At 28.5% G+C, this 15,796-nt stretch overlaps 3 protein-coding genes and 1 long non-coding RNA gene across 5 annotated transcripts in view; 2 read left to right on the top strand and 2 right to left on the bottom strand.

Annotated features, from left to right (window-relative positions):
• Nucleotides 1-94: 94 nt before the first annotated feature.
• Rpl23a (ribosomal protein L23A) lies at nt 95-1,777 on the bottom strand. Its single transcript, XM_076323988.1, has 4 exons — nt 1,697-1,777; nt 928-1,226; nt 608-735; nt 95-426 (listed from the first exon to the last, which is right to left on the bottom strand). Exons 1-4 carry the CDS (start codon nt 1,728-1,730, stop codon nt 165-167), a joined length of 723 nt encoding a protein of 240 aa, XP_076180103.1. The 5' UTR covers nt 1,731-1,777; the 3' UTR covers nt 95-164.
• Nucleotides 1,778-2,469: 692 nt separating this feature from the next.
• LOC143153048 (ras-related protein Rab-34) lies at nt 2,470-6,631 on the top strand. The gene is made up of 12 exons (XM_076323795.1): nt 2,470-2,529; nt 3,020-3,050; nt 3,212-3,280; nt 3,322-3,358; nt 3,843-3,938; nt 4,381-4,438; nt 4,755-4,921; nt 4,997-5,098; nt 5,255-5,319; nt 5,404-5,534; nt 5,877-6,084; nt 6,308-6,631. Exons 1-12 carry the CDS (start codon nt 2,470-2,472, stop codon nt 6,391-6,393), a joined length of 1,110 nt encoding a protein of 369 aa, XP_076179910.1. The 3' UTR covers nt 6,394-6,631.
• Nucleotides 6,632-7,027: 396 nt separating this feature from the next.
• The window catches only part of Cpr (Cytochrome P450 reductase), a 29,005-nt gene continuing 20,236 nt past the window's right edge, over nt 7,028-15,796 (top strand). The window contains exon 1 of one of the 2 annotated variants that reach the window (XM_076324843.1): nt 7,028-7,399. The gene's annotated coding sequence lies outside the window, so the exon portion shown is untranslated. The remainder of the gene's footprint in view (nt 7,400-15,796) is intronic. The other variant, XM_076324842.1, reaches the window with a different exon arrangement.
• On the bottom strand, nt 10,530-11,335 carry LOC143153304 (uncharacterized). The gene is made up of 2 exons (XR_012993755.1): nt 10,989-11,335; nt 10,530-10,897 (listed from the first exon to the last, which is right to left on the bottom strand). It is a non-coding gene; the product is annotated as an uncharacterized LOC143153304 (long non-coding RNA).

Here is a 15,796-nt window from a genome sequence, read left to right on the forward strand (position 1 = left end):
TTATAAATATTTTTTCTATATAAATATATAGATGAATTTTTCATAAGAAAATACATGTATAGATGATACAGAATTTAAAAAAAAATAAATGAAATTGTTTTTATCAATATTTATTATCAATACAGATGTATCCTTCCTTTTATACAAATCATATATAGGTACCTTTATATTATACCAATTTTATTGGCAACATCAAGTGCATCATAATCACGCGTCAAACGGACATACGCTTTCTTTTTACCATCAGGCTTGATTAAAGTATTAACTTTAGCGACATCAACATCGTATAACTTTTTAATAGATGCCTTGATGTGGTATTTGTTAGCACGAGTATGCACAATGAAAACTAATGTATTATTATCTTCAATCTTCTTCATAGCAGCTTCAGTAGTTAATGGAAATTTAACAATATTAAATGCATCCATACTGCAAAAAATAAAATGCATTTTAGATGTTTCACATAAAATCAATTTTATGCATTTGCTACACATTCAATTCCATAAAATTGAAACACTTAAATTAACATACAAACAAAAGAGCAAAATTAATCTAAGAATTAAAAAAAAAAGTATTTATGTACTTCTACTATGTGTTCTATAGTACTTACCGATTTCTGTTTGGTACAGATTTCCTTGGATACATTAGATTTCTTGGTGGTCTAAATGTTTTTGGTCGATGAAAGTGTACAGATGTCCTTATTTTTCGTACTCTTGATCCATGAACACCTTTTAATATCTACACATGAAAAATACATTATCTTAAGTATATTATTAATTAAACAAAATTGATTTGTCTTGAATTTATTATGTCAGTATGATACTAAAATTGTTATCACAAACATTCAAAGAGATTCCCTGATCTGTTTCATCATGAAAATCAATGTCATATAAAATGTAAATAGTTTCTAATAACAGTACATAGATTAACCTTTTTTTGAGCTTTAAGTGCTTTCTGAACCGGTACAGCTGGCTTTCCACCTTTAGGTGTTTTCTTTGTAGCTTGGACATTTTTTTTAGGTTTGCTAATTAATGGCTTTGCAGCAACTTTTGGTGTAGGTTTTACAGTTGGTTTTGCTACAGGCTTTGTAGTACTTGTTGATTTAGCAGATGTTGGTTTCTTTGTAGAAGCTGGCTTTGTAGCTGGTTTTGTCACCTTCGATGTTGAAGCAGGTGCAGTTGGTTTCTTTTCACTTTTCTTTTCTGTTTTTTTCTCTGTAGGTTTGCTGGCTAGAAAAAAAGGCGCATTAAGTAAATAAACAAAAATATATTCAAATAATTAGCTACTTACAATATAATATTTTTAACTTAAACCTATAAATTATCAATAATTTAATAATTAGTACTGTAATTTAACATGTAATTTATATTTCTTAGGTTATGACAGTCGTACACAACCTACAGAATCACAATTTTTTTAAACACTTTCTTTTATGTCAATTATTTAAATATATATAATAAGAATTTTAAAAGTACTGAAAAAAATGAAATAAATATCGACGAATTGATGTTTCCTCATAGCAAAAATACAAAATCAACCACATGGCTACACTTATGAAGATTGAAAATACATTAATTAAACAACGTTTTACATCACTCGTTTTATAAATACAATTCTATTAATCATTCGCTATAAATTTATGATACATTTTTTAATTTTTCAAAAGAAATTTCTAATAATCAATACTTGAAGAATATACCTGCTTTTTCCGTTGGTTTCGGTTTTGGAGCCATTTTGCTAAAAAGAACGATAACTTGTACCGGAAACAAACATGTGTAAACTCAAGTCACTACGTTAATCGTTAACATATAAATTCGATATTGTAATATAATAATATCGTAACTTGTATACGTAAATTTAGTAAAATTCTATTTATTTTTTAAACTGATTAATTGTTTTAATCGTATAATATAGAAGTGCGTATTTATATCAAATTTTACAAATTAATATATAAATACAGATGCTATATGCTGTACAGTTGCCTCTTTTAAAATATCAATTATACTAAACACATTCGTAATTGCAATTTCATTTATTAACAGTAAAATAAATCAATAAGTATATTGAAAATATGACAATAATTTGATATCTTATAAATTGTGTATACCCATTTGGCTCATAAATACATAGGGGATGGGAGTTCGCACCTGCCACAGCAACCAATGTTTTTGTTTAGTTCAAATGAAAACTGCTTGTACCACAGATGGGTATGCAACTTATTACATGTTAATATTTCTCTGAATACACGTCTAATATCATATATGAAGATAATAAGTTCATAACTATAATAATAAAAAAGTCAAGTAGAACTGTGTTAAACATTAAAGAACTTTATACCAGCTTGTTTAATTAAATAATTTAACATAATAAGTAAATATACATCGTAAATGAAAAATTTAATTTTACAACTGTGCATTTATGAGACGTAAGTGATATCAAATGAAATTATATGCATTGTATAAAATATAAATAATGTTGCAAACGCGTTCGGCTATTTACAAAATGATGGAAGTGACGCGAGATGAAAGACAGGTATGATTTTAAAGATGATATATGTATTTAGAACGAAGTATATAATATTCATGGGTGTACTTACTTTTTAAATCGAAATTATGTCCTTTATCTGAAGAAGAGAACTTATTCATTTTTTACCGAAATAATTGAAGTAATTCATTTTAAACGATTGCTTATGACAACTAGTTTAAGGTAGTTCTTACCATAAAAAATTTGACGAGCCAACTTCCATTTATCTTCTAGAATAAAATTAATTAATATTTTGATAAAAGTAATTGATTTTTGCCTCTAATATATTATTTAATGACGAATTTATTTTTATAAAAATAAACAAGTAATTTAAATAACGTTAACTATAAATCTACATATTAACTTAACTTCTAAATATGCATTTTTATTGATCAAGTTATCGACAAGATCCTTGTTAATAGATATAATTCATATTTCGGTTAATTTGTTCTTTTAAATATAATAAACTATTTAAATATAACACGTGTTATATGCTTAGTTGTCGGCTACCGTGATAGTTTATAGAAAGAGTAAACAAACGGTAGTCCCATGCTGACGCATACTCTGTCATGAACGTGTACATATAGATAAAAATCAATGTATAGTTTAAAAATTTTGCAAATACCTCAGAAACTAAAGTTGACCATTAATTTATAATCTATATTTAAAGAATAACAAAATCTATAATTAGATATTTCTTTGATAATTTTACCTTCTTATCTAATATGTACAATAATGAACAAAAATTTTGACACAGAACGTATTTGCATATAAAATGTTTTTCAAAATATAATTTTGAAGTTCAAAGTTTAAATATATCACAAATTATAAGAATTAAGTAGACCTGTAATAAAGAAAAATAATAAAGACGACATAATGGTTCGTTTTCAGCAGAATAAAAGTATTGGCACATTTAGAAATTTAATGTTTCTAGGAAATTTACAAATAAATATGTAGGATGTTAGCATTACTGTCATATCTAGGGAAGACCTATGATTCGATTCGATGTTCATTTGTTATAAATTTGTTACCATATTTATTAAAGTTCAATTGTACAATAATGGGACGCAAATTGCAAGAAAAAATCATTTTCAAAAAAAAATTATTATAATATGAAGTTTATAAGAAGAAGCAAACTCTTATTCAATTATTGCAAAAATATTAAATAGAAGCTGTTTACGGTAAAGAATATCGGTAAACGATTTTCCAATACGGGAACTTTAACAAACTCTCATAGAAATGGTTAACCATAAAAGTTAATTGTCAAAGAGAAAAGGAAAATTATCAATACAATACAAAATTTCCTGCTGCTATTTCTGTAGAAGATTGAAAAATGAAAATAGTGTAAAAATTTATCCAATAGGTTCTATTTGTAAAACCCTTAAAAATGCTGGCTATAATTCAGGAATAGCAAAAAAGTAACTGTTCATTGGCAAGAGTAACAAACTAATGAGATTAGAATTTGCAAAAACATACAAACATACAGAATTTTATAGAATAAAATAATATAAAAATCTATTTTATTATGAACAATTTTATTTTCTGATGAAAGCAAATAAAATATTTACAAATTGAATGGGCAAATTAGTGTATGGTGACAATACAATGCTGAATTAGATAAAAAAAATATTTTTCTAATGATCAAATATAAGAGCGGAGGTGTGCTAATATGAAGATATATTACGTATGTATTCTTTAAGTCTAGGAGATCTTGTTTTTATAGATTCTATAATGAATATACAATTTTATACAAACATATAAAAATATCTCAATAAATTACATCTCTAAGGTGATTATTATTTTCAACTTAATTATGACTAAGCAAACCGTCTACATTGTTTAATAATGAACTGTTTCTAGAATACCTCATATATTATCTATACCACCACAATCACCAAATGATTATCTTCTTGAGCATGTTTGGAACGAATTACTTGAAAAATTAAAAAAAAGCCTCATATTGAATAAACAATCATCAAAATAAACAATTCAAGAATAATGACAAACTAAATTTGCCTGATTGATTAAAAAAGGTTAATAAAAGAAAAGGTTTAAATATCAAATATTAAATCTCATATTACTATTACTTACTATTATTACGGTTAAGTAATCTCATCTCATAATAAATTATATTAAAAAGAACATAAGTGTGCCAATACTTTTATTCTGTACATACATATATTGTGCAAAATATTAATTTTAAATATGTTATCAATTTTTAAATTTTTGTTTAGATTGATAATTGGCCACCACCATTTTCATCAGACATCACTCCCTACAATGAAAGAAATTTTAGCACGCTTGTTAAGCGTTCGTGTATAACAAAATGTTTATCTTTAAAAATTTCTAAAGCAATAGTAATCGGAGATGTTTCAGTTGGAAAATCATGTTTAGTAAATCAGTAATTATATTTATTACACATGTAATAAAGAAAATTATACTTCAGTATTTCAATTTGTTGCTGTTTATATTGTAGATTTTGTCACAAAGTATTTGATAATAATTATAAAGCAACAATCGGAGTGGACTTTGAAGTAGAAAAATTTGATATTCTTGGTTTACCTTTTTATTTACAAATGTAAGGTTTCATCAATCAAATACGCTTCATTCTGTAATTTTTTAATATTAGTAAAAAATGAATTCAAAGCACTATTCTTTTTAAATAAATTATTTACAGTATTTACAAACATGTAATAATTTTGATATAAAAGGATAGGATTTCTTTTCATTCTAGATGGGATACAGCTGGTCAAGAAAGATTTAAGTCCATTGCTGCATCATATTATAGAGGAGCAAATGGTATAAAAAATCCTTTTTCTTAATGTATTTAGATCTAAACATCAAAATATAATGACACAAGAATTACATATAATAATTTTTTAGTAATCATCGTTGTGTTTGATTTGAGTAATTTAATATCTTTGAAACATTGTGAACAATGGTTATCTGAAGCTGCTAAAAGTAATACAGACCAATACCATATATTTCTAGTGGGCACAAAACGAGATTTGCTGGTAAATTACATAATATTCTCATGTTTATCAAAATCCATATAGAAAAGTTATTAAAAAATATAAATTTGGAATATTTAAAAAAAAAAATTTATCTAAATTTTATTACATTAAATTAATTATAGAATATAATAAAATAATATACTTAAAAGATATCTAAAAAATTAATTAAATACTATTTTTATGCAATTATTTAAAAAATATATTCTTTTAACAGTAATAATGATAAGTTTATTGTTGTATATATTTATATTATTTCATTCTCTGTATAAAACTTTATAACACTAAAATGATAATAATAATTAATTACGATGTATACGTTAAAAAAAGGAAAATCATTTTCAGTCCAATCAAATATATGAAATAATAGAAAAACGAGCTGCTGAAGTTGCACGGAAAATAGAAGCTGAATTCTGGGCTATTTCTTCCAGAACAGGAGATAAAGTATTTGAACTGTTTACAAGAATTGCTGTATTATCTTTTCATGCTATGGTTTTACATGAATTACAAAATAGGAGTTCGGAATCAATTAATATTGGTTCAGGTCTTATAAGTATGTAAAATTACTGTGATTAGTATGAAGTGAACAGATATTCTAAGTATAATATAAATTTGTATTGTATCACTATGGTGTAACAATTGAAAATGACTACTTAACGTTCGCTATTTTGAAATTATAAACATGTTCTTTTGCAATTATTAATTATATCATATCTTCAATTACATAAATTATTTTTCATACCATTCTTTAAAATTGTTATGTATATTTGTTTTAGCACTAAATTGTCAAGCAGAAAGAGCTGAAGATAGAAAGAAAAAAAGCAAATGTTTGGGTTGTTCAACATTGGTGATGGAGTATTAAGTAAATAAGCCGCTAAGATACTTGATATAATAGAATTTCTCAAAAGCCTGTGAAGATTGTATAACTTTTGCATAACACATTTTGTCTCAGCATTAAAAGATGTGATAAAAATGTTCTGTTTTTAATTATTCGTAAATTGTACAGTACAATTAAAATTTTGTGTCATATGTATTATATACAATCACTTCGTGTAGTAATAATATTTACTTTAATAAATTTCTAAATAAGATCACCTTCAGATACATAATATATTAAATTTATTTAAAATACAATAGACATTCTACATTCTTTGTATATATTAATTTCAACATTTTAATAAGTACTTTTAATCATTAAAATTTATTTTTATTAACTTATTTTATTTCAGTAATTATAACAATTATTATATGATAATATAAAGTACCAGATAACGTAAATTAAATAATAAATAATTAAGGAAACGAATAGCTTAATAGACAAAATAAAAATCAAGAATTAAATAAATTTCAGTTTTACTTTCAACAATGTTTAACTAGGCTTTTGTATCGTAACATAATTCAAATAAGCCGCGCACAAAATAACCTTCCGGCTACGTATTATAAAGGGACTCATCCGTTAATCTTTCTTCGTTCTTTGTATTCTTCCGTCTACCTTGAACTTGGATTAACTCATGCCTTTCGTGTAACCTGAAAAAATACGTTCTGCTTCAAGTATTCGACAGATAAAGTCGACGACACACAACCAGACGGACAAAAACGTTTAATGCGTTGAGTGTGACGGATTTGACACTAATTTGCTGTTACGTGTACAGATTTTTTATAGTGGTGAGAAAATAAACTAGTGTATCTAGATCGTTTTAACGTGAGTGCAAAGTAGTGAAGAAAAAATCGAAAAAAACAGAAAATATAGTCACGTGTCTGTACGTTATCTCTGATTTTTATCTAGAAAAGTTTTCTTAGAAGAAGTACAACGAATTCATTATTAAAATTTGGTTCAATCGGAAACGCTCCTTCAGGTAAATGCAAAGGTACATTTCAACAGGTGGTAGTGACAACGGTGGTGTAGTAGTAGAAGTAAGTAGTTTGTGTGTGGGTGTATGTGTGTGTAAAATCATCGCTCAGGAAAAACATTAGAAGAAAAAACGAAAATATTACAAAATATGATAGCAAGAATAGTAATTTCTTAAATTTTTTGGGAGTTGAACGATTAATAACACAAAGTAAATTACTTTTACATGTATATATATGTATTTTTTATAAATAGAATAAAATATAATTTTATGACGCATGTGTTTTTTAAGAAATAAGCTATGCGTATTAATTATTGATCAATTACAGAAAATACATATTACTACTACTTCTACTACCACAGATACATACGCGCATGTATACATGTATAACTTTTTTTGAAATTATTCCCTTTTACATATTTATTATTTCACTTGCCAATGTTTTTGAGTAAATCATATAACTATTTAAATCTAAATAGTTTTTATTACAAATTATCATTACTCGGCATAATTACATATCAAAAACATTAAAATAAAGTTACATATTACATAAAAGTATTAATATTGTTTTTGCATTATGTACACTTTGAAAATGTATATAGATGTATCAATGATACTTTTTGCGTTTATTGAAATACATGTAAATAATGACGATAAAAAATAATTAGATATTGCAAATGAGGTAGGAAATAAAAGTTAACAATTTGTATATAGTCATTTTTGTAATGTATGAATATGTATTTATTCTTTCAATCATTGAAAGTATAATATACTTACAAATTGAGCAATAAAGCATTTTATGAAGTATTGATATTCATATATTAAATGTATGTACATATGATGTGTACTATGTATTTTTATAATCATGAGTTTTAACCATAAAATTAAAAATAGTCATAAATTATAGTATGGTAACTATTATACAAAAGAATTAATATAATTTCACCTTTTTTTTATTAAATATATATTTCAATAGTGTTGATATTTGATTCTAAAAAAGTACTATATAACTGTTTTGTATAATTCTGTTAGATAAATATTATCAGTATGATAAGGTTTATTTCCGACTAGAATCACACTTTGATTAGAGAAACAACATATGTGAATTGTGTAAGTTACTCCTTCTTCTATTTCAAAAATATTTCGTACCGTTGTTTTACATGTAAATGATCTTATAATTTTATATATTTACCATTTCATCAAAAATGTTCCAAGTATTTTTTAATCTAAAACAAGTTCAAAATTAATATCAGAAAAATAACAAAGTATAAGAAGCACTATATACACTTGTTAAAATTAAATAAAAAGTCGCATTTTTGAAAGTTTATTTGTTATTATCAATAACATAACTGTAAGATAAAAAGAGTATTATATAATACCAACAATAAAGATAAAGATATATGTAATTATGAAGTATGTTTGTGGAACATTGTATAGATTATAATAATCTGCATGGTCACATGGCCACATGGTCACATATATAATTCAGATGATAACATATAATTAATAAAGATGGGTAACTATATGGTAGATCTATAATGCTAGAATTTAATTTTTCGAAAATTTATAACGAAAAATCTTGTCGTGATTTACATTGGTAGATTTTAAAAACCAATTTTCTGATTGGTTATTGTTTTATCTTCACGAGTATATGCTAAAATTTCAAGCAGAGGGGCAAATATATAGTTGATCGAACATTGATTGGTTGCTGATAGCATTTTCCATCGTTTATTGAACATTTCGTCGAATATTTTTTTTTGATAAATTGTTTCCGAATGGTTTCCCGAAAGACGAAAATATATCAATATATTCACGTTAAAAATGTTTTACTTTTTACAAATTCTTGAGAAGAACTTTCGAAAGAAATTTTGTACGCATTTTTAAGCGAATCGGTTCATTTCTCAAACATCTTTAACTATTTTTGTAGTATATTTCGCAGATTTGAAACACGCACGTGTTACATAACAAATGTAATGTGTTAGATGCATTATGATTACAACACATGCAACACCACGTTTCGAAGATTCGGACGTCAAGAGCTGTTGTGATGCAATCGTATTGCATGTAATATTATGCACTTATCAAATATTTATGAATGGTAGCGGTAATTAAAATTGATACAACGTTCTGATTTCTTACATTTGTTTCAGTATTATAGACGCTTCATATTTTGATGAATGACTATAAAATATTTTAATACACGACTATAAAATATTTTCATACACGACTTTCATTGGCCCAATAGAAACATTTTATTACGGTTAATAACAATTACGAATAACATCGTTGTTTCATTGGTTGTGGTACAATATTATCATTCCTACTGTTATTCAACGGATGACAAGGCTGATACGATGTTTATTTATAGTAAAAGATGCTAGTACTTGAGAGAAATAATCTGGTTTCCACAGAGAGCAATTTACTCATCGCGATTACCTATCTCTGTGTACAATAATTTAATTAAAAATTTTTGCTAAACTGATAATATATATAATATTAGGTCATAGCACACACGAATTATACCTTTACTTCAAGGTAACATCCTTTGACTTTCTAGAAATAATCTCTAACGAAATCGGATGCACGTTAAATTTTGTGGAACAATTTGCCACAAGTGCTATAGCAGCGCATGGACGCTAAAAGAAAATTTATAAAGTCAAGAAGCTTGAAAGTGAGTTGATGAGAATCAGTAATACGAAGTGTACAACTAAGAAGTATCTAATGTATGACAATTAACGCCTGTTTGTCCAATGGCTGGACGATAACGAACCGCAATAGTTCTTGCTAAACTCACGATAAGTCTACATCCCTAAGAAGATTATACTAGCTCTTTTGATGATTCATATCTGGTGCTATTTATTGTACCTTTTCAAAACGAGGTGAATTGGTCACCGTTGAATCAACTGTATTTTCGATTTCATCGAAATTGATATACTAACAACCAGAATTGGTTAACAGAAAAGCTCCTGTACTTCTTAACAATTGATACCCAGTAAGGGCGCCCGTATACCTGTTAGTTTTGGGTGTCTTTATTGTATTCTCTAAACTGTTCCAATTACTTGGTCGTTCGGCTACGTAAGTTTGTTATTGTTGGGAAATAATTAAATATAAAATTAATAACGTACAATATTGATTGTTTCTAGAACATGAAAAACATTATATTACCTTGTTCGGAAAACCATTTCGTTTTCCTTGGTGAAAATGAATAAACGGAATTCTCCGTTTTGGAAAACGAAATGACTTCCCGAACAACCAAATATCTTCGTTATTATTTCGAATTTCGCATCGGTACCTTTAAGACGTTGAATTTGAAACATGCGAAGAAGCAAGTTTTCAAAACCGTCCGAGTGGTCTTTTAAACTTTGTACGATGTATAAATAAAAATCTGCCGGGCATCGTCGCGCATGAATTGCATTCGTTGCACGCGTTGAATGCTGTTCGGGTGTTCGATAGAACCTTCACGATTACGTGAGAAGTGTGTTTTTTTCACAACCTTGACAGACTAGTCAGTAGCAGCTGAAGTTAGAGGTGAGAGTATCAGGAAGTAGTAATGACAGAGAGTGGATGGTATATATATATATATATATATATATATATATATACTTACATATATTATGTGTTTGGAACTCCTTATTAGCTCGGTTATATCTATCGATATATGAATCTCGATAATTGTAAGAATGTTCAGTGGTATTTTCCTTCAACAGAGGATCTTCGTCGATTACTAAATTCAATTGCAGCATCATGTGTTGTAACACATTATGTGTTTGGAACTCCTTACTGGCTCGGTTATATCTATCGATGTATGAATCTCGATACTTGTAAGAATGTTCAGTGGTGTTTTGCTTCGATAGAGGATCTTCGTCGATTACTAAATTCAACTGTAACATTAGAGTACACTGTCCTAAAAGAAGTGTACATGACTAGGTAGTTTGCCGCTCGTAGGACCGTGCTAAACTCGTGACATTGAGATACTGACTGAGTTTAGGTTATTAACGAGTCTGAAAATGTCGTTGACGTGTTTTGTAAATACAAGATAAGGACAAGATGTACCAAGGCATGCAGTAGCATGTGTCGAGGCACGAGGTAGACACTTCGAACTTTTTCTTTAATTCCTCGTAACTCGTAAGTAAGAAATACGTCAAAAAAAAAAACCTCATATGTTCGTAAGACGTTTTTTTACTCGTGTATTTTAGTATGTTAATTCATCGTCCACTGTTGTCCGAGGTATTGACATGCATTTATGAATCACAGCTGTATACAAACACAAGATTATCTCCGAGGTGTTTAGATGGTGGCACCGTCTCGGAGACATTATCATAAATCCATTATCATAAATCTGAACGTGGAAACCCACGTTACGGAAGATAGATGAAATCCATGATACCAAAAGAGAGTAGATAAATCAGGAAATGTTTTTCGTCGACCAGTTTATACACGCTGTAAATTACGGCTTTGCTGCAGTTCCAGGTTTCTTTTTTTTCGATCGAGTGTGTCCGTCAAGGTGGCTCGCTGTTATCGAGCCTCCGTTTCCGGTGTCGCATACCTCGTTTAGTTTCAAAATCAATGTATTTTTGATAACCGACATTCCTGGTTTTCTGTCCTTAAGCGAGGACTTATCGTGTGTCTTTTGCGAAATTTATATCGTACGGAGTATCTTATCTTTTCAATTGGTCGCTGAATGACACGTAAATTTTAATTCACTGTTCTTGGGAATCTACGGTACACCTGCAAAACAACCTCAGGTTGTTTACAATTATGATTCAAGTAATCGTATCATTCATAATTGTACAAGTTATTACACCAGACAACGAATCGTTACGTTGGTGGCTCGCGATACTTACAATTAGTGTTATATTACTTACAGATAGGTAGAGGTCGCACCTGTGGGATCGAATTTTTTTCAAACTTTTTCCAGCGATTCTAAAGCAAAAATAAGTAGACAAACATCCGAGCTTTCTTTTCATTGCTCGTTATTTATAAAGATATTTGATATTTCATTTTTTTAACTTTTATTTGATAACCAGTTTCTTGAAACCATTGCGAATAGTACGTAGATTCTTACCTAAGGTTCCGTAGTTCGAATCTCGTGAAAGATAAAATTATTTTCCTTTATTTTTGTTAATTGTTTTCTTTACTTCACATATTCTTTTATAAAGCTCGAATATGCGTATACTTATTTTTGCTCCAGGATCGCCAGAAAGAGTTTGAAAAAAATTGACGGTTCCACAGGTTCCGTAATCTTTCTTTGTTAGTCGTGTAAAGCACACTAATCAATTGTAAGATAACATCGAAAAGGCTCATTGACTTAGAAAAACATCTATCTTTGTATTCACACAGGTAACTGATAAACTCTTAAGACTTGTATTTGTCAGTATCGTTGAAAGATAAGAGTAAAATACATATCGATTGCTACCAAAGATGTTTATTAAGATAACTGTTTTACAACTTGGAAGCTATTAAATTCCAAACCATATTCATTAATACTTTTTTACTTGCCACGATGAGTTTGGACCACTAATTGTAGAACAGTTTGTATAAAGTAACGTAACAAGTAGTTTCATTTCTCCTCTTACCTTTCACTTTCACTTGCAAGATAAATTCGTATACGTAACTTCCGTTTTTACTTCCTACAGGTATTCCTTGATACTTTCACGAAAGATAACGTTGCAGTCTCTTATTGTTTAAACGAAGAAAACAGTTAAAAGATTTTTGAAATTATTTCCACCGAAAGGTGTATAATACAAAATGACATTGAAATTTTTTGAATTCGGAAAGAAAATTTTCGATAATTAATATTATTTTATGTTTTATGTTTTTCTATGCACCGTACATTTTATTTCACAGTAAGTAAATGCGGTGAAAATATTTATTTTATTTATCGTGCGTTGTACTCACGGTATATGTGTATTTATTGAGAAATTTGGCGTCGAATTTTCCTACTTACGTACTGTTCACTTTCCTATAACTCATATTTATGTCCTGTAACCCAAACATTATAAAATAAACTGAATGGCATCTCGAGTTTGTCAATCTCTGGTTCACCTGTGACAAGGAGAGATATTTCGAGGTGTAATTCACTTTTTAATCAACTTCTGCACAGTGATAAGGCTTGAAATACTGAAACTACTAATATATGGTTTTAAAGGTATATGGTTAATATATCTTCGGCAGTGTAAACATCGTTGACAGATAAGTTTGTTGCATATTCGGTGTAGGTGTTACCGAACGTATAGACTCCTTGCGCACTTTAATGTTAATTGTATCTTAAACTGTAAACCATTAAGTCTGGAATCGTATATCGGTGTACGCGAAACGTATCGCTGTGCAAAAGCTCGTTAGAAGATGGGAGTTACATCTCGGAACCTCTGTTCGTTAGTGTGTCGGCGACGAGAGTGACAAACAACGAGAGCCTGTGAGAAACAAGGTCCTTGCAAACAGTTTTAAGAAGTAGTGGTAGGACAACTTGAAGGACAATCCTCTAGTTTCTTCTATAGTTTATTATCGTAGTTTCTTTTCTATCGAAGCAGACACACGCCCAGAATAATCGGTAGGGGCGCGAGATTGGCTAGTTACACGAGACACCAAGATTTAGATATATGGGCACCAGCCGCTGTCGATAGTTGTTAGAACGCTTGAAAACTACCTGCGCGTTACAATGCTTATAGCGTATTTCTACAACGGTCGATCGTGTTGGTTAAAAGTTTGTTGTTCGATGGGTGTTTGTTTCTAGTGTTGAAAAGTGAAGTTCTTATGTGTTCGTACCGAATTGCAACTTACGACTGTGTAATCTATGGTTTATAAACGATCGAAGGAGGTAAGATATTCGGTAATGATTTCAATTGAGAAACATAAGTAAGGATTTAAAGTACATTGTGTTTTCGAGTGTAATATAGTACGATTGCAAAAAGTAGAATAGTGTGTTAGTTGGGTGCAGTATGAGATGTTTGGCAGGTAGTAGTACGAGACGGTTTAATATTTCTGTGATACTTTCAAATTTATTAACAAAAAGCAAAACGTGTATCGATCGTCACTTTAGATGACAACGTGTAGTTGTTGAAACGGAGGAGTATGACTGTCCGACAGTAGGAAAGAAAAGAATTCAATTAAAAAACAAATTTCTTCTTTAAAACACTTTCACGCAGTCTGATAACTTATGTTTTGGTAAAGCACTATTATTTTATATTGTTAATCGATCTTCACTCTCTTGAGCCAAAAATTAAAAAGTCCTGTACGGTCTAAAAGAATTATATTTATGTAGTGTATTTCGTATAAAATTCACTCCGGTTTTACGTCTTGTTTTATTATTTTCATATTTTGTCTCTATTGTCTAAAGATTACTATAGAATTATTCGTATATTTTCGAATTGGAAAAATGATATAATGAAATTAAATGAAAACTTGTATGATATATGACAAATATATATGACAAATTGGAAATGATAGACAAGTATAGTGTGATTTATTGGGTTCCTTATCTCCTTGGTAAATACTATCGCTGCGCACATTAGTAGGTTTTCTACTTAGGACACCGATAACTTTTTTTACAGTGCAGTTATTTAACACTGTATTGTAGTAAAATAATATATTATTCATTATAATGATATACTATTATAAACAAATTTTTAACGAGTACGGAAACTGCCGGGAAAAAAGTATGTATTCATACAGTAGATATTTTCTTGAATATTTCTAATTAAAATAACAAATTAACAAATGAATATTGGTATTGCACCGGATATCCATTATTATCTATTACTATCTATTGTAATACCTGGGCATTAATACCACTAAATTATTTGTTACATTTTTATCGATTTTTGCCCATTCCACTTGTAACACATTTTTTTATTGAATATGATTTAGTAGAAACTTTCCATATTGATAGATTTGGTTTTCCTGTTTATGAATATATACAATTATATGGGCAGACACTCGACAGTTTTTTTTAGAGATTCATAATTAAAAATTTATCGCGTCAATAAGTAGTTACAGTATTAATTATAATAATCATCGAGTCGGATAGCAGCGTGTAGGTACTGTTCTTTAATTATACTCTATAGATCCAGGGTTTAATTCTCCGTGAGAAGGAAATATTTTTTCGATTTTTTTTAATTTAAATTAATTATTCGATTTTATGCACGTTAAATGATAAACAAAAATTACTTTATTTCCCAGAAGGCTTTAACTATATGAAAAAATACAAAATATATTTAACCTCACTTGTATGATTAGATTCGACTCTGAAAGTGTAAATACTAATCTTAATTTATTTACCATGTTATTAAGTTATAATGTTCTCTTGTTCGAAAACAGTTTATTATTAATTTCATGAAAAAAACATTTTTCAACGCCGTGCATAAAATTGTATTGTGCTTCTGTTGTACTTATAATACACTTATGTAATCCTACTTC

This window comes from Ptiloglossa arizonensis, chromosome 12, assembly GCF_051014685.1.
Source record: "Ptiloglossa arizonensis isolate GNS036 chromosome 12, iyPtiAriz1_principal, whole genome shotgun sequence".
NCBI classification, from domain to species: Eukaryota; Metazoa; Arthropoda; class Insecta; order Hymenoptera; family Colletidae; genus Ptiloglossa; species Ptiloglossa arizonensis.

Bases quoted from the DNA above. Each gene is read 5' to 3' on its own strand.
- Rpl23a (XM_076323988.1), bottom strand. From the start codon at position 1,730: ATGGCTCCAAAACCGAAACCAACGGAAAAAGCAG. The intron at 1,227-1,696 runs GTATATTCTTCA...CTTTTTTTCTAG, and splicing joins GAAACCAACGGAAAAAGCAG to CCAGCAAACCTACAGAGAAA. The intron at 736-927 runs GTTAATCTATGT...TTTCATGTGTAG, and splicing joins CACTTAAAGCTCAAAAAAAG to ATATTAAAAGGTGTTCATGG.
- LOC143153048 (XM_076323795.1), top strand. From the start codon at position 2,470: ATGTTGCAAACGCGTTCGGCTATTTACAAAATGATGGAAGTGACGCGA. The intron at 3,939-4,380 runs GTAACTGTTCAT...AACTGTTTCTAG, and splicing joins AATTCAGGAATAGCAAAAAA to AATACCTCATATATTATCTA. The intron at 6,085-6,307 runs GTATGTAAAATT...TATTTGTTTTAG, and splicing joins TATTGGTTCAGGTCTTATAA to CACTAAATTGTCAAGCAGAA.